Below are 26,132 nucleotides of genomic sequence, written 5' to 3'. Positions count from 1 at the left end.
GAGCCCCACTACATGTTCTGCATCCCAACTGCTTCAAGCACAGTGAGCTATCAGTCCTCAGGAGGCAGAATCTTTCCTTATTCAAAGTCAATAGGAATTTTGCCACTCATACTGCAGTAGAAGAATGTTTTGCAGTCGGTTTCATTCCTCTCCCTCCATTTTTATATTTCTTTTAAGGAAATGGAAAGCCAGACTATAGAGAGAAATCCTCCCCATTATGAAGAAATTTGAGTAATTTTGGATTCCAGCAGAAACTGAGAATTTTATCTTTCTCTTCAATACCCACTCCCATGCCTCTTTTGTTTGATTACACATAAACAAAATTGTATGCATGAATTTCATCAAGACTGGAAAAATACGTACCAGAGCAGTTTAATACACAGAACAATGTATCATATACAGTAGGACTAACCATGTTCAGTCCAGATCACTGAACATTTGGCTATGCATACTCTCATTTTTGAGCAGAAGTTGCCCTTGCCTGGGTATTTCTTTCGTTGACTTGTACCAAGCTACACTTCTGTCCCCCTCTACTTCATTCCATAAAGAATCCCAAATAGGGATACATGCCTTTTAAGTTTGAAAACTGCTGGACTGCAGAAGGGCTCCACATTTCATACTCGGGAAGTTATAAAAGCACAAGGGGAATGCTGTCTAATCCTGTTTAGGTACACGAACATGTTGTTAGATGACCCAAATATCCAGATCTGTCCTAAGGCTGTGTATTTTTGTGTTGGCAGATTAGACTCCCCTTCAAGGCTAAAAATGAGGCATACACCAGTAGGGGAAAAAAACATCTGATTTATGAGAAGCAAAACTGCGTTCTGTTATGCCAGGTCCTAGTCAGCTCCCCCAGCCACAGCAAGGAGCTTGGATAATTTGATTCACTACTGAATTTGGGCATCTAAAAATGAAGATATCATTATTGTGGCTGCTGTGTTAATAGCTTTCTCAGTGAAAGAACTTTCAGTTTGTTAATAACATAATTCCGAAATAAGGGCAGAATCATAAACCTGCTACTTGCAAAAGTTTGCAGACTATGACAGAAGCACTCTGAATATTTCACTGATGTCTATTTCTTGCCTATAACTCATGTAGTTAACGTAAAACCTTATCAAGGAGTCCTCACAGAAGTGTGCTGCAGGAAATAAGCTCCATATAGCCCTGACACTACATTAGATTGCATGAAGTTTCTTGTGATTGAACACAGAGTTCGTTAATGGCAGAACTCTTACAGTTCATTAACAGACTTCATGAATTTAGGACTTCATTAATTTTAACATATGCTAAATGAAAAAATGAAAGTTTATAGCTTTCTTTGTAAGATGACCAGATTTAAATGTAACTTGAATTTGGTGAACACTGTATAAAAAAAGCAAATGGAAAAAAATTCCTGGATTCAGAATTTTGCCTTAATGTTCATCTTTCAGTTGGCACACAGCTGATATTGCACTATCACGTCAACGTGCAAGAAATAAATGGAGAAAGAGAAATGGAAACAGAACAAAACAAAAAACCCAATGCAGTCAGCAAACCATCAGCACCAAGTAAATGAGACATCCTTATCTCTCAGTTTTACCTTACAGCACTGTTACAAATACAGATAACATCAGTAATCAAATATAACAAAAAAGTTTCACCATTGCAATACTATTATTTGGGGGGGGGGGGGCTGTATGCACAAGACAAATCCTACCAGCTCTCTAGAGAGATTTTTGAAACTGAACATACCCTTCCCAATCACCACACTTGCAGACTTAAACAAATAAATTCCTTACCAGGAATAATCATGAATAAGAGCCTGGGTAGATTTTTACTTTCATCTTTTGAGAGGTCCTTCCAGGGCCCACACTTTAAGACATGGGTAGCAGCTCCGCAACAGTAGATAAATTCTTCATGTAATGGGACTGGCTCTTCTGACATGGACTTCATGTTCGCTATTAGACAGAATAAGATACTGTTGTAACAGATCAGAAAATATTTTTATGGCTGTCTCTTTACTATTATTACTTCTCATAATTTCAGAAACCCTGGAACTACCCACCCCAAACAGCTGTCATCTCCAGTAAACAGAGGCCCAATTCAGTATTCGATGTTTGAATAGGTCTTAGAAGTCAATACCTACTACTACTATATGACAGAAAGGATCTTTCTGGTTTTGTCACAGAAATATAAAGGTAAAGAATTGGACAATAAGATCTATTCCACCTTAAAGGCAAATTGTTTAAAATCTCTTATTCACGCTCACTGACAAGACTTAGCTGAAACCTATTTGAAGGCAAACTAAAGAACAAATACCAGACAAACAGAACTACTGCATGAATGTCTTCGCAAGTTTACCCCAGCTATGGGAGCATAGCATCACTTAAAAACAACCACCAAAAAAAACTCAGCAAAACCCAACTGGAATAAAACCCAGAAGAAAATACTAGGGACCAAAAGGAACATGCTAACTACTAGACTACCTTCCAGCATGAGGTGGACTCATCATTTTTAGTGGTGCATAACTTACATCTCTAGAAATTTTCTAAGGATCAAAGGAGGGGTCTGTCAGTTAAACCTAATCAGGATTTGATCAATTCAGGCAAATATTTATGCTCACCTTTTTAACTTTTCTTAAAGTATTTGGTTATCTGAATGAAAACAGTACGTGGCCAAATAAACAAGGCATGTTCATTAGTTTGTGTGTCTGCCATATATGAAAATTAGGCTATTGCTTTGGACCTGGCTGATTGACCAAACTCCCATATCCTTCCTTCAGTAAAAAAAGCTACTTCATCAAGTGACTACTTACGAATTAAAATGTCATCAGTGTGAATTACGAGATGTACAAGCATCTGCACAAATAACCATTTACCAAGCACACATGTAGTTACCAAACACAATCAGAAGCCCTTGCTGAGTATGATCACACATGTGCATCACTCGCAATGGTGCCTGGTAAGTCCACAAAGCTGTTTGTATCAACTTCAAGGGCTATTTAAGCTCTTCAGAGTATTTCTTATCTTTTAAGAACCCCATTTCAGGCTTCTGAAGCAACAGATCTAGATTAAATAGACTTGAAAAACTTGGATAAATTGTTACTGGAATGACTATGCATTCTTTACCCAATACATTGAATCAGAGACCAACACATGAACATCTCTAATGGAAAGGGCTATCCAAATTAAATGTTTCCAATTTAATTAAATTTTAATTCAAGTTTATATTAAACAACAGGTAATGCAAAATAGACAGTTAATGTTTTATTTTGAATTAACAAGTACCACCTTGAAAAAAATTGAGTAAAATACAAACAGAAAAATACTTCTGGAGGGAAGGGCGAAGTGTTGTTTAACACTTTCAACTACAACACAACTGTCTGGATGAAACTTCCCCCCCACACACACACCCCTAACCTCACCTCTCCCCCAAAAAGTTCATTTAATACCCAAGGAGACCTCTTTACTACTTCATTCATTATTCATCATGTAATCATCTTTAACTTACAGTGACTAGGGCATAAATAATTGAAATTAATTTTGTCAAACTATAATGTTACATTTTTAAATACATTATTCCTGCTTTTATTTCTTCATTATTCAAAGCTGAAATAAAGCAAGAGCATCTCTGACAAAGAAACACGGTTACATCAACAACCAAAGTAAACATTAAGCTTGTCATCCCTTTTCTAAGGTGTTTACAAGACAAGAAGCAAAATAACAAGATCTTACATAAGAAATGAGGTTTTATATAAAGTTTCTATCATGAACCAATAAAATCAGTTTTAAAGTTTAACTACTCCAACTGGAGTTTGCAACATAAGGTCATAAATTAAGCAATGAAAAAACACGTAATGAGAACACAGACATGCACTTGCACTTACAAACCAACACATACAAATAGCTTATTTACTACTGATCTGGAGTCCACCTACTGTCATTGTTTCAGGTAAGAATAGTTGGAAACACTTATCCACACGAAGAAAATTACTTCTGCCATATGACTAAATTTCTTCATAGTCATCCTTGGCTCAACTGACTTCAAAGTATAAGGCTGATAGTCCAAGTAAGTTTCCTTTGCATACACTGTGCTGTTATGTGACTGTCCTGATAGCACATTAACTGCTCCATCCTACACTATTACTTGGACTTGTCATTTTATTAGAAAGACAACTTGGGAGTAATAAAATTGTCATCCAAAACAGCGTTTAATGACGGAATTGTCACAAACTCAGTCTAGAAATGCACAATGTAACTTGAGTCAGAGGACTGATATTTGGCCTATAGACTATGCAAGCACAAGACAGGACAAACAAGTCACTGTACTTTAATGCTGAAATAATGCTGAAGCAGAGATGCAATGGTAATCACGAGGGCAAATGTAAGTTGCATAAAACAGTGGTGGAGCATACAGGAGAAAGGACTATTGAAGAAGATTTGACGTACGAGATACCACAAAGCCATAAGAAATACATCCCAGGGTGCCCAGGGCCCTTGTTGCTAGGAACGTTTAAAGGTCCTCCATTTGCCACTACAACTTTACCACTCAGAAACATGCAGCACTGGAGTCATGGCAAGCATAAGCAAATTCAGGGAAGTTTCCCTGCTGTAGCTGAGAGTCCCCTGAGGCTTCACACAATACCAGCAACTATAAATGTACCCAAAAGAAAAAAAGACATGGCATTCTAAAAGTGGAATATATTTTATCAAACACAGTTCAGCACATGGTGAAAGCGGGCCTACATATCATGTCCTGTCAATCTATTTAATAATAACCAGATTGTAACTTCCACTTTTGAAAAAGAGCTAAAGCATCACGAAGTATTCGTGAAGTGTTCAGAGCTACCAACATGAAAATGACCCCAAAACACTGAGTTTGTTTTGTTTTGGTTTTTCTTCAAGTAACTTCGTAAGCTTAACTAAGGCCAGGTATCCCACAGAAAACAAGAAAGTGATAGCTACGCTGTTAGCAAGTCCCCAGTTTCCCAGTTAAGATGCGGACCTGATGATAAAACAAATAACGCTAATGATCTGAGAAGAAATGAGCCAGAAATTCATTGCTTAAAGAAACAAGTGCACTCAAAGAAGTAATGATGGCTTCCTTTGCATGAAAATGAATAGGATAGCTTAATCTGATGCAATATGGGGAATTTTCCAGAACAGAAAATGGGATTCTGGGAAAATTTTTAGTCCCAAAGGAAGAAAAAAATGTTTATTTGCACACAGTATTGAGATATACTGGACAAATGAAGTAACTTTCACAGACAGCTTTCCCTCCAAATACTGCATTACAGTAATGGACCCAGAGTAAAATCTTGAGTTTAAAACTGAAATCTCATGGAGGAATAAACAGAAACTGGTGGACAGGACTAACAGGTGGATATAACATATCTTTTAAATATATTTTTGAGATTAGACTACAATGTTAGCAAAACCTTAGTTAAATAAATATAGAATATTTATGTGAGAGAATATAAAAAGCTGCTTCTGAAGTACAATGTCTTCATGGTAAAGGAGGCTTCCATGGACAAAACTATGCCAGGTCCCTTCTGACCAGCAAATTTCACAAAAACAGCAGACACATGTCAAGAGAATCTTGTAAATTAACTTTATCAGCTGCCTGCAGGAAAACCAGACAAAAAGCAAAAATTCTACGTTAGAAAACCAAAGAGGAATAAATCACAATTCAGAATGGATAGCATCAGAAAATTGTCACAAATACAGTAAAATCTGTGAAGTATGTATTTTGTTTAGTTGTTTATTCGAATATAGATTATGTTGAACATCAGTATTTTCGGAGCCACTGGGCAAAACTGAAACTTAACACCATGGTTACAGACTGGGTTACAATCCTGCTGAAGTTAGAGGTGGGAATTATATACCTGATGAATGAGAACCCATCACGCTAAGGTTTGGATGCAGAGAAAAGCAACATTAGTTGCCTTCAAACTTCAGCACATACCACTACCCAGAACAGTTCATTAAAAGCTGAACAGACGTGTGAATTACATGGGAGAAGATTTAACACGGCCTTTCACAAAGGATTGTTTCAATAGGAGAAATAGCAGAATACCTGCAAAAAAAAAAAAAAGCCAAAGAACAGATAACCAAGGACACATGCACAAGAAGAAATTAAAAATGGTACTGAGAGAGAAAAAACATGCACAAATAGGTTTGCTTGTCCTCTAAAAAAACAAATGCTTGCTCACTAAAGAAACATGATGCTTCTTTGCCATTTGATTCATACTATCCAAACGGAAAACGAGAACTGTGCACCTTTTCAAAAGAGAAAAGGCCAAAGAAATACTTGACTCTGCAACTGCATGTTCTATATTCTTATTTTTTCTTCTAGGACAACAAGAACAACAACAAAGGCAAAGAAACAAAAAACAACTGCAAGTCCCATATTTCTGTTGGACAGGCATTTAAGTCATATAGGTAATCTGGACAATATTCAATGAAACACAAAAATTCAAGAATTTAAAGTAATGGTAACCTATATATGCATTTAAACCACAGTACCCAAAACTTAAGCATTTGAATAAGCTTCCATCTTGCAGCAGCAATAATGACAGGCAAAAGCAATAAAAAGCAACTGCTGTTTCATCTTATGTTAAATACCTCCTTTTCCACCTCCTATGAGAACAAGATTCACAACTCAATGGAGAGCACTACTCTTTCTTTGTTCTTATTAAGTAAGGCAAAGCTCAAAGAGCATAATGAATACTAGCAAGAAGCAGATATCAAAGCAAGAAACCATACAGCAATCCAATTAGCATCATGCTGTCCTTGATTTGGCTTCCCCCATCCTTTGCTGTACTGTTCAGCATGAACCTCCTTATGGAACTACCCCTCATTTCTGTGTTTCTTCCATATCTCCATGTTTGCTGTTCTACTTCAGCCTAACACTTGCTCTGAATTCAAAACACCTTTGTCTTTTCTTCCTGCTTTATTATTTCAACTTGCATGTGTTCTTACTTCAACTGTTAATCCCTCCTTCAACTTAATGCTCTAGCTACTGATGGTTTTCTTGCTTTCTAACAAGGACATAAAGGAATTACCTAAAATACAGTAGAACAGTTTACTAGTCACAACAGCATTCTCCACTAATCTATCAACCTGTGTTTGCTGCTTACCACCTCCTCATTTTTTTCTGCAGCAGCTGTACATTCTGGTGTTCATTTACTAATCTAAATGGACTAGGAAGGCAGCTCAAGCAGAGACATGAAGACAGACTGTATGCAGCTCTGTGCAAAAGACAAGGGAAATCAAACAGGAGAATCAATGAACAGGAGACATAAATGAGAGAGCACAATTAATACCAGATCGCATCAGATCCCTATCTGAGTCACTACAGTCATATTAATGTGAGGCCTGGAGCCCAAGTCCTTCCCAGTAAGAAGCAATGAACATGTTCATCATTGTGCTCACCAAGTGGACAGGACAGTGAATTAAACAGTCAAGCTGGAGAAACTGGTGCAGTAGCCAAGAAGTTCCTCCCAGAACCAATGCCGCAGGAAGGCTGGCACACGCCAGGGCTCTGACACACAGACCTACAACTCCAGTAACCATGCTGGAAACACTCCTAGCTCATTCCTCAGAACAAGAGTAACCCTTTAAGTATCACTATTTTGCTCAGGGACCCAGCTTTTCCCATCAAGATATGGCTGCCAAACCCCCACAACACATGACCACATATAACTATATACATAACCAAAGCCTGTGTTCATCACAGGTACAAATAATAATCTAGCTATCATCTGATACTCATTTCCAATAAGTGATGCAATTTTTTTTGAGGGGTAAAATTTCATGGGTTGGATTTCTACAATAACTTTTTATCAGTAAATGTTTTGTTTGTTTTCTTTTGAGTGTTTTGGGGTGGTTTTTTTTTTTTTGGTTGGTTGGTTTTGGGAGGGAGGGAGTTAAATTTTGGGGGGTTTGGATTTATTTTTTTTTATTTGAGTAAAGAATCTGTCTAGACAAAGGACAATGGGAACAGGATCTTAACAGAAGCAGTAGATGAGACAGGAAAAGAACCAAAAGAACAGCATGGCTACTGACAGCTGCAGGAGGAAGCAAAGATACTGAGGAAAGAAACAAGGATACTGACAAAACAAAAACTGCCATACTTTGAATTGTAGCATCTCTGGTTAGACATTGTTTTGACACATCAGGATTACCTAACACGTGACAACAAGGCACTTAACCACACAGTGCACAGCTGCCTTAGGTGGCTGAGCAATCCTAGCTATGTACGTAACAGTTCTCATTCATTTCACTAGTTGACTGTTCTCAGGCTACTATTATGGTGTGAAAATTTGAATTTGTTTCAAAATTAAGATACTGTTAAGCTCAGACGTTACATATTACTCATCTGTTTCCCATTATGAATATTTTTTTTTTTTTTTTTGTCAGAATTACTTCCTTCAGTGTAACCTGCTTACAAACCTTACTGGACACCTAAATGTTATCATTCCAAGTGTAAGCTGGAATCAAATTTAGTCAAACATTTTGCTGAAAATTCATAGTATTACACAGCGGTTTTTCACGAGCAAAAAAATCCCCTAGTTCTATTGCTATCAAGAGCATGTCAGATTTAAGCAACCAAAAACTACCTGTCCTCCATAATCTGTACAAATGGATGCACAACACCACTAAGATTAAACCTTGAAATTCTGCTCCTAATACTTGGTAAATGTAACCTAGATGTTAGCTGAAATGGAGACCACCCCTTTTTCCAGACAAAGTGCCCTCATTATAATAAATTACACTAATGGAAAAAAAAATGAATTAAATAGAAATCAAAGCTATCAATAAAAATCCAGCAACAGCAGCACTATTAGGAAGCTTTAGAATTAACCTTCTCAAATTTTCTGGCAAGTTCTTTGGCTTAGCAGTCATACTGGGAATTTTGGTTTACCTTAACCCTTAAACAGTTACTGTAATTGCCTTTGTGAATCACATGAAGCAGATAAATAGGTAATAACCAATTAGTGTCTCTTCTAATTTAAAAGGTAGGAAATACCAACTAGAAGTAGCAGAAAGCTCATTCAAAAACAACAGAGGTGCCTCCCGAGTTAGTGGGTTATCTGACTCACAGACCTACTTGAGGCTGGATGTTGCAAACACTAGAGTTCCACATGGGTTAAATGCAAGGATGAGCTGGTGGTGAAGAAATCCACTGTGGAACATCAAGTTTTTAATACATCTCTTCCAGAAAGTTCCTGAGCTGCATTTCTTTGCAGGCTGAGTGGATACTTACAGAGTGGGACTAGGTTAAGAAGAATCATACACAGTTGCCTCTTTCATGGCATCTGTTCATGGTACTGTCAAAGATTCTTGAAAAATCACTGACTTCAATTGATTTTACTCAATCCTTGTAGTAAACGCCATAATGGAAAATGTTAAAAGTTACTGCCATCACTTACCTAGCTCTGTAAATGTACAAACACTTCCCTCACTGGCATCATAAGCAAGTACCACTAGAAATTAGGGAACTGCAATAATCCTAAGCAATAATTGAAGGTGTCTAGTCTCCAAGCCACACAGAATATAAAATCATATCCAGATTCCGCAACATGTCCATTCAGATGGACTCTCAGACCTTAACTGGATGCCCAGAGGGCAAGGTGTATACTGTGCCATAAAAGGGCCTGCATCACTGAACTTATTCAAGTCTTCTTCTTGATAGCATACTTAAATCGAAAGAAGCTGCTTCATCATTTTTGCAAAAGCAAACTGTTACCAATAAGAAAGCCCCCAACAACTGTCATGCCTCAATGGTGCTTCCTCATTAATTTCTTTAATGATACATTTCCATGCCAGGATTTACCACTTCCTAAACCTGCCGCTTACCTCCTGTCTGGTACAGGCATTTTCCCTCTCCTGTAGCAGCAACCTTCAAGCCTGTATTTCCTAACAGTGATGATGCTGTGGGACCAGCACAAAGGATAAACCTAACAGACAGAGGGCTCCTGAAGGAGGGTTTGCACACCTGCTAGACTCCGCTTTTCCAAACCAGTAATTCCTCTATCAAAAAACACTTCACTTATAAATCTCATATCACTTTTAATATCTAAGAATTTATAATCTTATTTCCCTCATTTATAGGCCCTTCAGGCAACAGACGTTTTCTTCCTGCATGTTAAGCTGCAGCTTAGAAAACGAGCATCAGCCAGCTCCAAGAGATGCTTCACAGAACAAGGCTGACATAGAGAAAAAACATTACAAATAGCATCACCGCAGTTATCTCCTGGAAAAGGAGACCTGGTTAGGACTAATTTCTTGAAGTCTCCTCCCAATCCAAAGAAAAACAAGCCAGAGGAGCATGACCAAAGCACTGCTTACCACATGGGCTGTATTACTCCACCCTTAATCCTACGCCTAGAAATCACGAACGTTACTAAGTAAACACGGCTCTGTGCACCTGAACTCTGCACAGCTGTTACACAAGGCCCAGGGGGACACTTTACCCCTCAGCGGGGCGCCGTGCCCGCCCCACCGCTGGGTTACCGGGTGCCGCAGCGCACGGCAGCTGTGGGTGTCCGGCACCTGGCTCGGCGAGGCTCGTTCACAGCTCAGACCGGTCACCACTCACGGGCAGGGGACGACAAGGGAGGGGAGTGCCCCACGGCAGCCCCGGGGGGGCACGGCCGGCCTCGCCACCGCCCACCCTCGGCGGGACACAGCCCCTCCGTGCTGCCCTCGCCCCGCCCGGCGCCCCGAGGCGGCGGAGAGCGCCGCGCCGCTGAGGCACGTACCTTCCCCCTTCGCAGGCTCCCCGGCACCCAGAACAGCAGCAGCAACGATGAAGCCTCCGGCGGCAACGACGTCCAGCCGAGACCGGGCGGAAGCGGGCAGAAGCAGGCGACGAGGCCGCACGGCGCGGTGGCGGCAGGGGCGGGCACGGCCAAGCCGCTCCTTCCGCCTGAGCCGCGCTGGGTGGGCTGAGAACAGTCCCGCCTCCCGCCACCGCCCCGCTCTGAAGGGGTAGTGGCTGGTTGTGCCCCGTGAGGGATCGGGGTTTTCTGGGCTGTTGTGTTAGTCTGAGTTGTGCCCTTTGTCACCGCCCCAGCCCCCGGCGAGGGAACCAGTGAGACCGGCAGTAGTCGCGGGCGGGGAAAGGGGGGAGCAAGAGACGGGTTCCCTCGGAGCTCACCTCTTAGGGGTTTCTTTCGGTTTCTGTCATTAACGCTTGCCCAAACCTCACAATTTCTTTGGGAATTCTGGCAAAGAAAAAAAGAAAAAAGTATTTTCAAAGAGCAAAATAAGGTGAGATGCTTACAGAAAGCAGATAAAGGGGCAGCAGAAACACAGACTTGCCCTTACACGTGTTTGATGTTGCTTCTAAATGAGGAAGCTGGACCGGGGCACCTGGAGTAACCATAGAAACACAAGCTCCCCCCCAGTAACCTTTATATCAACTTCCAAAGATGAGAAAAGTAGCAGTGAATCCTTTCTCAACCCACCAGGGTCCTGCTATGGTGCCTGTATGTTCATTAAATAAGTGAAAGGATCCCAGGGAAGAAACGGCTGTAATGAAAACAATCTAACACCCATGCTTGTCAAAGAGGTCCTTAGGGAAGTTTTCATGCTGAACGCTGCTTTTTAGAGAAAGGTGTTGACGAAGCTGTTTCCAATTGAAGTCGTGGTAGAAGGTAAACACAAAATAAACTGAATAATAGGAAATTGGCAAGATCAGATGGTGTTTATCCAGGAGTTATGGAAGGACTTTGGCATGAAACACTTGGACTGATGGGTGTGCCATGTAACCATGTGCTACAGATGGCATTGGAGCATTCCCTGGAGCAACCAGGGAGTGCTGCCTGTTGCCAAAACCTGAACGGCTCCAAGAGGAGCCCCGAAGATCGATGGCATGTTGATCAAATCAGTGGGAAGAATAATGAAAACAAGAGACAGTGAACAGGAATAAGAACGATGCACCAGAGAACCATCAGCATCATTTTTCATGGCTCATTGTTGCTCAGAAATCTGTGTGAGTCTCTGGAAAAGCCAAGTGACTGTACCTGGCCACAGTAAGCTGGGTCAATTAACTTGGATTTCCAAAAAGCGTTTGGGCAACAGCTGTTGCCAAAGGTTCTTCTAAGGAAGACTCAGTGGTTGTGAGGTAAAGGTTAGAGCCTTCAGATGAATGGACACCTGGTGAAAAGAAAAGTAAAGGTAAGAATCAATTATGATCTTTTTCAACGGATTGTTTTAACAGGTAAAGTTGTAGAGGAATTTGGGTGAACATAGTCATAGTCTTTTAAATATAAATGTAAATAGTCTGGTAAAGGGAGGATAGCATAGTAGTAAAACCTGTTGTTTATATTGAGTTATTCAGGTTAGTAAATGTAATTGCCATCTTGAGAAGGAACTTTGAATTCCTAAGGAGAGCAGTAAAATGATAGACACGTGTTAACACATGAGCTAAAACTGAGTGTTTAGATGGAATAAAAGGCTCTTAACAAATCATTGCAGTTCACGAGTGAGACTTGGAGTCACAAGAGATGCTATATGAAATCTCAGTGCTTTGTGCTTCTGGCTGTAAAAGCCAAGTAGGATTTAGTAACCATTTGGAAATAGATGCCGTAATTCTCCCTCTGTAATGGTGATGTATTCAATGCTTTGTTGAGGTCTGCACCCACCTTTCAGAAAGGGCACAGTAAAGCTACAAAAGATCTGGAAAGATGTGACAAAGTTTTTCACAAGCCTGAAATTCTTCCATGGAAAGCACTAAGTAAAATGGAATTCATAAGACAAGCTGATGGGAGAAGGAGGTTGGGGAAATAATGACAAAAGCCTATACAATGGTTTTTGAAACCAAGTTGAATGGAAAGTAATTCTTAATTGTAATTTCTACTGCAAAATCTTTTCAGTATAAGCTAGCTATGTGTTGTTTCTGTCTTGGTATTTGTAATGTACTTTTCTTGGTAGGTATTCTTTGCGAATTACAGCTAAAATTATTGATTACAGACCATCTGGATGTTGAGTGTAGTAAACAAAATGAAAAATGGAAATAGAGGTTAGTCAAGCCAGTGTTTATGCTAAAAAAACCCCAGTAATACTGCGGAGTCAATAAAGCAGGTGAAATAGGTGTTTTGAAGAAGACATGTTTTGTTTAATAGTCCATTATCTTAGCTCATCACTTGCATAACCTCTGTGTACTCAAAGGTGACACTAGGCAGTCATTCCATTCATCTCCACAACCAATTTTTAGATATGAGTTTTCATCACTTACAACCTTCACATAAGGGGAAAAATCTCCATAATCCCTTAAAATTATCAGTTCTCCAATTTCTGAACTTATTTCTTAAGGTAAATTTCCATATCTGATGTAGGAATCAAAGATTTTGAATCTTTGCAGTGTTCAAATCTTTCTTCAAAGATTCATTGACATTCAATCTGGAGAATGTATTTTCAGATGACAAAGCGTTCCTGATTTCTATTTATATAATTCATAAGTTTATTACTGAAGCGAAACAATATATGTGTACACATACATATGTATCAATAAGATACACTTCACAGTTTATTATTTTCAGCAGATTATCTGTAGATATGAAACCCAGTCATTTTTAAGTTCATGCCACAAGAGTAGCCTACAGGAAGATAAAAGAATTCAGTGATTATTTTACAGTTAAAACATTAGTCTTCATGCTGCTAAAGCACAGTATTTTTTGGCAGAGCTTACTAAAAGTAGAGTTGCAATAATGATGTGTAGGCTTTGTCACAGGACACAGATACAATTCCATTTTAAGAAGTTTGTTTGTCTGCAGTGTCTAGTATTTTAAATTATCTGTTTAATCAATGGGAGAAAAAAAAGTAGTTTCTCTGTATCTTTATGTCCAGCTTCCATGACAGTTTGTATTTATATACAGTCCTGGTTTGGGGGTTTCTGTTGTTGTTTGTTTGGTTTTTTTTTTTTTTACTTTTTTTTCCTATTCTGCGTACACATACTACACTAAGTAAAGGGAGACATTTGCCTGCACTTGGAAGGCAAACAGTAGACTGCAACATTTGGATCCTGAATAGATTTTCGGTAGTATAATTCACTCCCTCAGGATTAAATATCTCAAACCTGTACATAACTTAAAATTAAGAATTTTAAAATATTCAAGGTTCATACAAGTATTTAGATTGCTCATGGAAGTAGATTTCATACGTTCTCATTTTGTCTGAAGATAATTTTTGAGAAGTATGTAAAATAAATTCTTTGTGTTTTTCAAATTACTTTTTTTTTTATTATTTTTACAGAGCAATCCAAAATGCATGTATTTTAAACATTAAGAATTAGAAATGAGGATCTAGAAATAGTTAAATGTTTCAAAGTATTTGCATCATCACTTCCCCAAACATGGAATCCAGAAACTGAAAATGAATGAAGTTCTTTCAAGTACTGGTAGTTAATGTAAGAAAGGGAAAGTAGGAAAAGTAGAGACTTTTTACAAGGGCATGTAGTGGTAGGCCAAGGGGGAATGGCTTTAAACTGAAAGAAGGTAGGTTCAGATTAGATACGATGAAGCAATTCTTTACTGTGAGGGTGCTGAGGCCCTGGCACAGGGTGCCCAGAGAAGCAGTGGCTGCCCCATCCCTGGCAGTGTTCAAGGCCAGGCTGGACAGGGCTTTGAGCAACCTGGTCCAGTGGAAGGTGTCCCTGCCCATTGCAGAGGGGTTGGAACTAGGTGAGCTTTAAGGTCCTTTGCAACCTTTTGTATGACTTTGCAGACTGCAACCTTTGCAGGCTATTGTATGATTCTATTATTCTTCCACATCTCTATAGGAAAAAAATGGACTTGACAGAGTGTTGATTGGCTTATTGTGCCCATATGTGTGGGCACATGTGGGCCTTGTGATATGCATTTGAGTATGTTCATGTCATAAATGGCAGCAATAATTTTATTATGTATTCCTGTATCATAAGACTAAAAAAGCTATGTGATTCTTTTTCTAAGTATATAAAGTCAAGAGTACAGCAAACACACTGCGTATGTGAATGGCCTTACATAAAGCAGTGGTCCCAGAGCTTCTGAGCATACACAAACTGCTTATACAAACAGGCCCCTTGAAAGCAGTGAGCTTAAAGCAGCTCATATACGTGAAAATTTTGATAGATCAGGGTAGAACAGAAAAAGTACATGTGAGGGACAGTTTAACTGTGAGATGGGAAGAAAAAAAAAGAATAATTAATGTCATGTAAGCTTGGGGTAGGGCTTTATGAGGTCAGATCTGCATGACTTCCCTGGTTGTGTTTTTACTGCTACATAAAACAGGACCAGTGAGTGTCCTTCAGTGCTGGATCACTGCTTGTCCAGACCGGTTAAATGTTAACCTGTTCTGGGCCTGTGAACTCTTTTGAGCAATCCTGGGTGCAGTGCGGTGCAGGGCTTGCACCAGAAGCCATGCTCAGTAGGCAGGATGGGACAGGGCTCTGTGAAATGTGGTATTCTTCACCTCACCGGTCTTCCAAAGCTGACCTCACAGGCTTCACACTGTATCACATACTCTCATACTACGTAGAGCATAGTTTTCATTAAATGGAGAAATCACAGGACTGTGATACAGTCTTTGTATTTTTCAGGCACTTACAAATGAAAAAGAAACCTATACACTGCAACAATTATGTCCAGTGGCCACAGTGGTACCACCCAGGTCCAAAAGGACACTTGGGCCAAGTACTAAGATGTGTAGATGTGGCCAGACTGTGGCTCCTTGTCTAGTTCTGGAGCTATTTCATTTAACTGCAGGGGCATGGCCTCTGACATGGCCCAATTATGAACATTTTATATAGCCAGGTACCAGGAAAGCCTTGAGAAATACTGGTGTTGAAACAAATAAACCTGAAATATTTTTGTTGGCAACAAACAAGAAGCACAATGGCATTCAAACAGGTTTCAGAAGTTGGTAGTATCTCCAAGCACCAAATAAATCTGCAGGAGATAGGTTATTCTTCTGGCCAAGGCCCTGGAGGCCATCTGCTGCGTACTTGTTTATTAATGTAAATAGTATAATAATTGCTGTGACCTATATATTTAAGGCTATTTTCATAGTTCAGTTTAAAAGACATAACCCAAAGAAAGCACATTTAATGTCCAATCAAAATATAAAATACCCTTTACATGTCAACAGTTATATGTTAGCAAATCCTGTCGAGGAACAGATGGTAGTGTCTTTGTTAATCTTGCCCCACAGATGAGTGGAAATAAGATGAGTGGAAATAAGAGAGAGGAAAAAAGTGCATATATGTGGAAAGTAACATATGGAATTAGCTGGAACTGCTGGTAAAACTTCATGAAGAGACATTTGGTTCTTGAAAGTACCCACTAGTGTAAAATGTATTTGTAGCTAGCTGTTAATGCAGCTGTGTGTACTGGAACAACTCACACAGCAACTGCCTCATATTTAATGGCTGCAAACTGTAATATGAAGTAAAACATTGAACTTCATGAAAGTAAATTCCATTTGTAAGTACATTTGAAAACTAGTCAAGTAATTTGCTGGGTATTTTTTACTTTTTGCCGCTTGCTTCCCCTGTCGCTATCTTAAACTGACCATGAACATAAACATAAATCACACCAAGTTTAGGCTGAGAGTCTTCATCAGAGGTTTTCTGGTGTTTCAGAGGGTGCAGGTTTCAGCTTCGGTATAGAATTTAGTCTCTTGTAAAAAGTCAGCTCTAGCCCATACCATTGCCTAAGCCCCATGAATCATTTTCCTGCTTAGCCTTTGCAAAATAGTGAATTTTATTCTGAACTGTTATTTATGATTACCCGCACATGGTCTCCCACTAAGCAACCTTAGACCCATAATGCAGTGTTAGAAGGAGACCACTAGAAAGTGATGAACTTTTGAAACACCTTTCCACACTTTTTCATTCTCGTTATTGATGTGACCAACAATTTTTCCCTTGAGGTCAATATATAGCAAAGACCTGCTGTGGTAATGTTTTGGTTTTAGTCCCTCAGCAGATAATAAATTAAAATTCTTTCTGCTTCAGCCATTTTAAATACATGAAATTGTTCTCTTTTACAGCAGCTTTTGCACAAGTTTAGCCACAGTAAATCCCCTAAAAATCTATGTATATTGTGTCCTATCTTTGGTAATGCAACATTTTTCATACTCTAAAACTGTATTGTTGGTGAAATAAAATCTATTACTGTAATCATTATCTTTTGATTTAGTGATGTCTTACAGTTTTCACTTCATGTATGTCAGTGTTACATGCAAAAAAGTTTTAACATTTTCAAATCCTTGTTGTCCTTTCCCTGGCACCGTTAATATTGGTGTGTAGTACTTTATAGGGCAGAATAGGTGCCTTTGATTTGCTGTTTCCTTGTGTAATTTTGGAAAGAGATGTAGTTTCAAAACAAACATGAAGTTTAGGCATCAAAAGAGGGAAAGGTCAACCTGTCTTGCACAAATGGTGAATAAAGTACCTGGACAAGTATAAGTAGGTAGGTATAGTTTTACTTCTGGAGTAAAGCATAGGACAGGCAAAACAAAACGTTTATTTTTACCTTTTCCATCTACACTTTCAAGCTACACTTAGAGACTCGCAGATTCACAGGGTAGAAGAGTGGATGACATTGGAAGGGACACCTCAAGATCATATAGACCAATCCCCCTTCTCAAAGTAGGGTCAGCAGCAGTAGGCTGCTCAGTTCTTTGTGACCACTTGGGTTTTGAGTATCTCCAAGAATGGAGACTCCACAAGTTTTTTGGGCAACCTCTTCTAGTGTTTGACCAGTCTCACAGTAAAAAAGTTAGTTTAAGTTTGGTTTGTTGTTCTTTTGTTGGTTTTTTTTTTTAATTTGAATTTTCTGTATATTTGTTTGGCCCGTTTCCTCTTGTCATGTTACTGTGCACCACTAGGAAGAATCTGGCTCCATCTTCTTTACTTCGCCACATCAGATAGTTGTATTCATTCATAAGATCCCCCGAGAGCCTCTGTTTTTCTGTCTGTAACATTATTCCACTTTTTCCCTGACAAGCTTCTAAAATGTGAGAAACTTTCCAACTGGCTTATAGGTAGACACATCTCTCCAATTTCTACTGGTTTTATTATCTGGGTCCAAAACAGGTGCATTTACTACATAATTTGGGGAAAGGGAGAGAAGACCAAGGGTTGTGGTCTTTTTTTCTTTGTTGCACTGGGATACCTATTTAAAAATACAAAAAATAATAACAATGATACAAATATTTGTTGGTGTCTTGCTGGCACATGACTATCAACAAACTCCTTTTAAATTACAAGATACATTCAGATAATAAAATTAGACAATGCTATTTCAGCAGTATTCCATCATGTTGTATGGTTATTTTCCATTACAGACTTGGGGAACCTGTGGGGGCTTTTTGGTGGTGGGGACACATTTCAAGTAGTTGCTATTTTCAAGGCAACGATTTTTTGAAGTTTCGCAGAGTTCAGGCCACAGCTATGGAGCTGTTTTGCTGTTGTGAGTTAGGCTTTTCATTCTGTTTGCAGTCATTTGAAACAATTCAGATGCTTAAACCTTGGCATATAGTGCCATTTCATATGTTCTTGTTCATCCATGACATCTCCAGGAGCCTGACACTGATGTGACAGGACTTATCAGGCATTTTCCAGTCTGGCAGCTGGTGTCCAAACATCTCAGGACACAGCGACTCACATTAGCACATTTTGGTTAGTGCTTTCACATATGTTTATGCAACTGAATCCCATCCTGGCAGTCAGCCATCACTGAGTGAAGTTCCAGTGAGCAGCATCACATTATCAATTGAGTTTAAAAAGCCTCTAGAATTAACAATGTTTTCAAATTGGCCAATAAGCTTACTAAGTTACTATGGCTGAAAATTAGGCAGAAGACAACATATATGTGTATCTCTTCTGACACCTGTACATGAACACTGTGATTGCTTCTGCATTGGGTTGGGATCTTTGGGAAGCCTATAAAAAGGTCTTTAATAAAATTTTGTAAGACACTGGTCAGAAACAAGAAAGACTGCATATTTAATTAAGAAAACAATTCAATTTACAGGCTTGGAAGGGCACACTGGGTTGTGCTTTAGACAAGAAGCAGCTTTTTTTTACATTTGATGTATTTTTGGAAGTCTTCAATAGCCTATATTACAAAAGTGACATTTGTGCTGAGTCTGAAAGTGTTAACTAGCCTCATCATAAATGTACGTTAAAGCTGTTCTTGTTATGCCTGGAGTGGAGCTGGGGTCATTGTACTAATGTAAGTGCCGAACTTTCTCTGCTAATTCCTGGGCAGGAGCCCTGTAACCCTCTGGGAAGATGTTTTGACTGTCCGTTTCATTGCTGAAATCTGTGTTGAAAGGAATTTCCTGCCTTGGATTTCAGAGGTCTATTGGAATTGCTTCGCTTACTGGGTAGACTGACAGGCAGGAGGGAGGTGGCTATGGTAGGGCAAGGCTTGCTCCATGAAACTTGGCCTTGCTGCAGCTTCCAAGAAAAAGAGTGTAAATTGGTCACTTCTTTCTTCATATTCAGAAGTCAGCAGCTTGAGATCCCATATCCTCGATCTGCATTTTTCAACCTTGTTTCCTTCCCTCATATTTCTCTTGTGCCATCTGCATCATTTAAATAGAGCAAGATTGTTCAAGAATTTGCTATCAGCTTTTTCTAGGTCATATTTCTGAAGACCTCACAAGCATCACACTGCCACTTGCCAAAAAATTAACATAAGGTAAAGTGAAATTCCAGTATGTGTCTATAAGAAGTCCAAGTGAGTACAATGTGTAAATAATTAGACTTTCAGGTTCTGCCCTTTACTAAAGTTGTTTCCTTTATGGCAACCATTTCTTTATTATTTGTATAGCTCATGCCATTCTTTTGATAACCAAATTCCTCATAGCCCCTAATTTCTTCCTTTTTCAAAATAAATAGAAGAAAAATAATGTTTTGCTAAAACATACTGGGTTTAATACTATTTTTCATAGGGCTTCTTATTAATTAAGCTTGCAGTATCTTCTGTTTATTTTAAATCTTACATTGCTGAAAAATGGCAAAGAAAATCAGAAGTAATAAAAATGTAACACTTTTTGGGTCTGCTGAAATACAAATTCAACTAAATAAAAACATTTAGGATGGTGTTTTTTTCTTCTTGAAACTGAGATCATGAACAGACAACCAAATCTTCTACAACTTCAACTGACTAAATCTAGCGACAGATTTATTTTAAGCACATAACTCTATACTGATGAATCTTTTATATGTTTATCTTCCCAACATCCCTGTGGGTGTAGGAATTGCTATTGTTTCTGCTTAGAAAACAGCACATAAGTTGCATTAGGTATTGAAACAACCTTAAAATCTAGCCTGACCAGAAAGCCTAGATGTTTATTTACAGCTAGCTTCTTACGTGACTTTTCAAATACATATCTGAATTATTTGTGAAAATCAAAATTCTATAATACTCCTAGATATAGAACAAAGTCTCCAAATTCACATTATCATGACTTAGTTAATTCTTCCATCAAAAAGCAGTACAGTGCTGTGAAACAATTCCTTTATTCTAGCACTGAATGGAATTTCTCAGGATAAAGTTTTCCCTGTTGTGGGGGACATATTATTGTTAACCACAAAGGAAAGCCTCACTTCCCAAGCTACCATTTTCTCTGGTTACTCAGGCCAAGTCCTGGTTGGCTACAACTGATCTCAGAGTTCTTTTCCTATTTGTACTTGTCTGGCAGATGATAAGCCCCAGCAAATTAACCAGCTGCAATCTCTTGCCTCTTCAGTTAACCCCTGTGCTGGCAGCTATCAGCCACAGGAGCAAATGGGTATGAGTTATACAAGGAGTTGTTATAGCTTGCGTATACCTCGTATTAGCAAGTATTGAGTCATCAACATAAACCTCCGATTGCTTATGCTGAAATCCTCATGTTGGGTGCTGAGAACAGATCTTAGCAAAATAAGATGTTTCAGATGGTTTGGGGGAGTCTTCCATTTCAGAGGTTATCTTTTATTCTGATTCTTCTTAGAAAAAATTAGTTAAGCTTTATTATTCTGCCTGTGTTTTTTTTAAGTGTAGTCTATGTTTGTATTATTTGTCTAATAAATGCCACCTGCATTTAATTTATCTTGTGACATGGTTTTCCTGCCTTGATCTAAATTTCTTCAGAACACAGAAGAAATTACTATGTTCTGCTTGGACTTTGCTGGCTAGCTCCAGTTTGACTGCTGTGGGCCTCTTAGAGCCTAAACAGATAGCATACACTCAGCACAAGGGGTTTTTACCTAATTACTAATGTTCTTAGAGAACTTTGAAGCACAGTACATGTGTTAATTATTATTAAGAACCTAGCTTTGAACATCATGTTCTGATATGAAAAATGTTTAGTGAGCCCTCACCAAATTGTAGCATTATAAATGTATTTCATTAAGAGATCATTAAGACATTAAAAGACATCATTATTAATCTATACGTGATCTAAGCTTGGCAAACCTCTGTAATCCAGAGTCATTATATTAGCATGAGTGACTTTCCGGCCAAAAAAGTGCTGAGATTCTGCATGGTAGCATTTCCATTTATCAACAATGTTAGAGATGAAACAAAAACGCAGGTTTTTTTTTTTTTTTTTTTTTATTTAAGTCTCCCTTTCTAGCCCCATTACTTTTTCCTGGGCTTGATCTAGTGCAGTTGTTTTTTCTGGCATTAATACCTTTTAGGTTCAGCATTGCACACATTATTTGAATTGAGTAGTCTTATACATGAAGTGCAAAAGATCTTCAGCAGACTCTATCCAGAAGTTTCTTGGATGTGCATCAGTGGATTCTGTGGGAGAAAAAATCCTTCTGGTGAATAAGTGTTATACATGTTCTTTGATAGTGTGTTCTAAACTGTTAATTTTTCTAAATTCCTAATTGTGGTGTGTAGAACATTAAATAGACTGTTGAAAATCATGGTGAATTTGTTTGAAGTATTTATGGTGAAAAAAAGTTCAGCAACAAACTTCCAAATTTAAAAACCTTCAAAAACTCTTCTACGAAAAATCCAAAAACCCCAGTAGGCTGCCTTTTCCTGCTAGCTTTTATCTGTCGTTTCTAACTATACAGTTGTTTCTTAGTTAAACTTTTCTGCTTTGAAAACTTAAAGTGTGCCCAGCCACTGACATGTGAAGAAGAACCCAAAATTTCTTCAAATCGCCATTAATTATTTTAAAACACAGTAAGTAAAATGAGATCTTTTCTTAAAAGAATTATGAAAGCAATTTTGCAAAATAAATTTAATGCTTCCAAAATTTGAGGCACTGGAACAGGCCGTCCAAGGAAGTTGTGAATGCTCCATCCCTGGAAGTGTTCAAGGCGAGGTTGGACAGGGCCTTGAGCAAGCTGGTCCAGTTGGAGGTGTCCCTGCCCATGGCAGGGGGATTGGAACTAGATGATCTTAAGGTCCTTTCCAACCCAAACCATTCTATGATTCTATGAAATGTGACAGTGCATTTTCGGGGATGATTTGATGTACTATGAGAAAGCATTAACAATTTTTACAAAATAAGTTAAATCAGTCTTAGAGAAAATGTGCCAATTTAGTCTAATAACTGAGATGAACAAAACTCCTTTTGCATACAATTTCACCATATCATAATGGCACTGTACAGTCATTATGCCAATATTCTTGGTTATAAATTTTGAAGTATTTCACCAAAATTATCTGTTCCTGCCAATATATTTACCGTAAAAAACATTTTATTCAGAAAAATGCAGAAGATTTTTGGAGTCCTGTGCTTGCAGACTCTCACTTGTTAGGTCATTTGATATATCACTTAATATTCTAAAGGACCAAAGTGCAAAGATACGCAGCACTGGATTTTGCAACGCTTCTAAGTATCTGGTTCTAGATATACAGTAAAACTCTGGGGTTTTTACCACAGACTTCCTTTAAGATTTTTGTAATAGAGTTCTGCTTAATGTTATATGCTAAGTTAAAACTCCTGTTGGGATTTAGATTCAGATGAGTCATCTAAATTGAGATGTCTTCAGTATAGGTATTTATGTATCATAGAATCATAGATTAGTTAGGGTTGGAAAGGACCTTAAGATCAAACAGAGTATATGGGGTTGACTCAGTTGTCCATAATTAAGTGTTTTCTGCCATGGGAGATGCCTGTGGGAATTTTAGACAGCTGCTTCTGACTGGCAGAAGTGATGCAGGATCTGTGGGATCAGCTTGGCCTTCTGGGAAGGTGGCTGGAGCTGGGTGGAAGGGCACCCAGGGCACTCTAGACGGAGTCTGTACATAAGCAACTGACCTAGGTGTCTACTGTAAGGTGAAACTACTGTAGGCTGCAGTGCCTGTATTGAGTAGATTTTCACTGCCTATAATAGGATGTTAGACATCTATCTCACTCGTAAATACTTTATATGGTAGACATCTGTTAGATGTGTGAATCTGAGCCCCATTGCTTGGGGTCCATTCAGTTACCTCCAGATGTATATACATCTCTATTTGAGATGCTTTACAGTATCTGAGGCATGTACACTGGCCTTGCAGGCAAGACATAGAATGTCACGAAAAGTGTCTTACTCAAGCAGTGTCTACATGCTAGACAGTAAATCCTGCTTCATCTAAAATGACATCAAACATAAACAGGGTAGTTTAGGTTAGATATAAGGAAGAAGGTCTTTACTTTGAGTGCGTTGAGGCATTGGAACAGGTTGCCCAAAGAAGTGATAAGTGCTCCATCCCTGGCAGTGTTCAAGGCCAGTTTGGACAGAGTCTTGGGGGACATGGTCTAGTAAGCGGTGTCATAGGGAGTTGTAACTAGATGATCTTAAGATCGTTTCCAACCCTAACTATCCTATGATGTCAGCAGCTTATGTGTATGCAACTGAATCTAGCTGCTTATAATAAAGATGTGTATTTTTGTCATCAACTTCCAGTTTTCAAACAAAGGCATAGAGTCTTCCCTCAAAGCCTGAGTACAGTGTGAAAGGTTACTTCTAAGTAAGTGTTGGAGAGTATTGCACACAGAGAAAAATATTTGAGGTCCTCAGGGGAGCATGCCATGATGATACTATTTAGAGTGATGCAGTTATATCAGAAGCTGTGGAATTTCACTGTTTCTTCAGTAGAATAAGTGGAATTTGGTATCTCCACTATAGTTCTGCAATGTAAAAAAAACTCCACTAGAGGCTCTAATGGTACCAACGAAGTGAATTTAGCCCTAATTTCGAAGGTGATGTAGCACTTTTAGGTTCATGTTTTTGTTGTTTTACAGTGCCCTATTAGACATTCTTGAATTGTTTCCAAATGAGCTGGTAGGCGTGTACAGCACAGCACTTTTGAAAATGGATACCCTTGGTCTTGTGGCTTTAGCCAGACACATTTTGACGAATATTTTGAATAAGAAAAAGCAAACAACTGAAAAAAAGAAATATTTTCTGTAAAATGTTATGCTACAAGAAGATCAGTAATACCTTCAAAATAGAAATCAGGAAATTCAGTATTCTTTTACCTTCCTGTTCATAAAGAGTATTGAGCACACAATGCAAATATGAATGATACCCTTTATTATTACTAAGAACTTTCTTATGATGCAATGTTAATACTTTCTGTCAGAAGTAAGAAGCTATGTACAGAAGACCTGCTCAGTGTAAACAAGTTGGATAGGTATGACCAGCTGTGACTGTACTTTTTGGTTATCACAAACTGACTGATCCATTTATTTCATTCAGATTGGTCAAGTCATAGCTCAGGGTTACCGAACACTCTCAGGTTGAGTATCAGATAGCAGACTAACATACTGCAGATTACATTAATCTTGCTTGTTATCTTTTCCTGTCTGCCCGTTCTTTCCCATTTTTTTGTGGTTTTGCTTCTATGTTTGTTTTCACTGTTCCATGACAAAGATTATCTTTACAGGATACAAACTATAGTTATATATACACACATATTTCCTACATAATTTACTTATGACTGCTGTTTGAACTCTTTTTTTCTTTTTTTGCTGTATTATATGAATTTAGTAAGAAATAATTTAAAAAAAAAAAAACAGAAAAAAAAAAAACCCACCCTTAATTGATTTATAAGCTTTTATGCCCTAGAGGTCAGGGGGGCTAAGGACTCTTGTTTGGTCTTCGAGGATCACCTGCTACAAGCTCAGGAGTGTTGCATCCCAACTAGAAAGAAGTGCAGCAGGAGGGCCAGGAGACATCCTTGGATGGGTAAGGAGCTCCTGAGGAAAATCCAAATGAAAAAAGAGTTTTATAGAAAGTGGAAGCAAGGACAGGCGGTCTGGGAAGAGTACAGGGTTGTTGTCCAGGAAGCTAGGGACCAGGTTAGGAAAGCTAAGGCCTAGTTAGAATTAAACTTGGCTAGGGATATTAAGGATAACAGGAAGGGATTCTACAGGTACATAGCAAATAAAAAACAGACTAGGGAGAATGTAGGCCCCCTCAGGAAGCTTTCAGGTGAACTAGCTACACAGGATTTGGAGAAGGCTGAGGTTCGGAATGACTTCTTTCCCTCATTCTTCTCTAGCAAAGGCTCTGACTGCACCACCCAAGTCTTGGAAGGCAGACGCAGGGACTGTGAGATGAAGACCTTGGGCCCACTGTAGGAGAGGAACTGGTTTGAGACCATCTTAAAAATCTGAACGTGCACAAGTCCATGGGTCCTGATGAAATCCATCCATAGGTCCTGAAGGAGTTGGCAAATGAAGGTGCCAAGCCGCTGGCCATCATATTTGAAAAATCATGGCAGTCAGGTGAAGTTCCTGACAACTGGAAAAAGGGAAATATAACCCCCATTTTCAAGAAGGGGAAAATGGATGACCTGGGGAATTACAGACCAGTCAGTCTCACCTCTGTGCCTGGCAAAATCTTGGAGCAGATTCTAATGGAAGGCATGCTAAGGCACATGAAAATCAACAAGGTGCTTGGTGACAGCCAGCATGGCTTCACCAAGGGGAAATCCTGCCTAACCAATCTGGTGGTCTTCTATGATGGGGCTACAGAAGTGATGGACAGCGGTAGAGCAGTTGATGTCATCTACCTGGATTTGTGTAAAGCGTTCGACACTGTCCCACACGACATTCTTGTCTCTAAATTGAAGAGACATCAATTTGATGAATGGACCACTCGGTGCATAAAGAACTGGCTGGATGGCCGCACACAAAGTTGTGGTCAATGTCTCAATG

The 26,132-nt window shown here is 38.9% G+C and overlaps 1 protein-coding gene across 4 annotated transcripts in view; it reads right to left on the bottom strand.

The window, feature by feature from the left end:
• LDAH (lipid droplet associated hydrolase) overlaps window positions 1–10,836 on the bottom strand; it is a 132,933-nt gene extending 122,097 nt beyond the window's left edge. The window contains exons 1-2 of one of the 4 annotated variants that reach the window (XM_061372362.1): window positions 10,745–10,836; window positions 1,779–1,937 (exon numbers count right to left, since the gene is read on the bottom strand). In XM_061372362.1, the coding sequence (XP_061228346.1) occupies window positions 1,779–1,932 (154 nt within the window). In that variant the 5' untranslated portion in view covers window positions 1,933–1,937; window positions 10,745–10,836. Of the gene's footprint in view, window positions 1–1,778; window positions 1,938–2,602; window positions 2,750–10,744 lie in introns of those variants that run through there. The other 3 variants (XM_061372363.1, XM_061372364.1, XM_061372361.1) reach the window with 3 other exon arrangements.
• Window positions 10,837–26,132: the final 15,296 nt, after the last annotated feature.

This window comes from Neopsephotus bourkii, unplaced genomic scaffold, assembly GCF_033783945.1.
Source record: "Neopsephotus bourkii isolate Nb327-2 ecotype Australia unplaced genomic scaffold, CSIRO-AGI_Nbou_v1 NB_1600, whole genome shotgun sequence".
Classification (NCBI taxonomy): Eukaryota; Metazoa; Chordata; class Aves; order Psittaciformes; family Psittacidae; genus Neopsephotus; species Neopsephotus bourkii.
The sequence above is the reverse complement of the archived record's forward strand: the minus strand, read 5'-3'. Positions and strand labels throughout refer to the sequence as shown.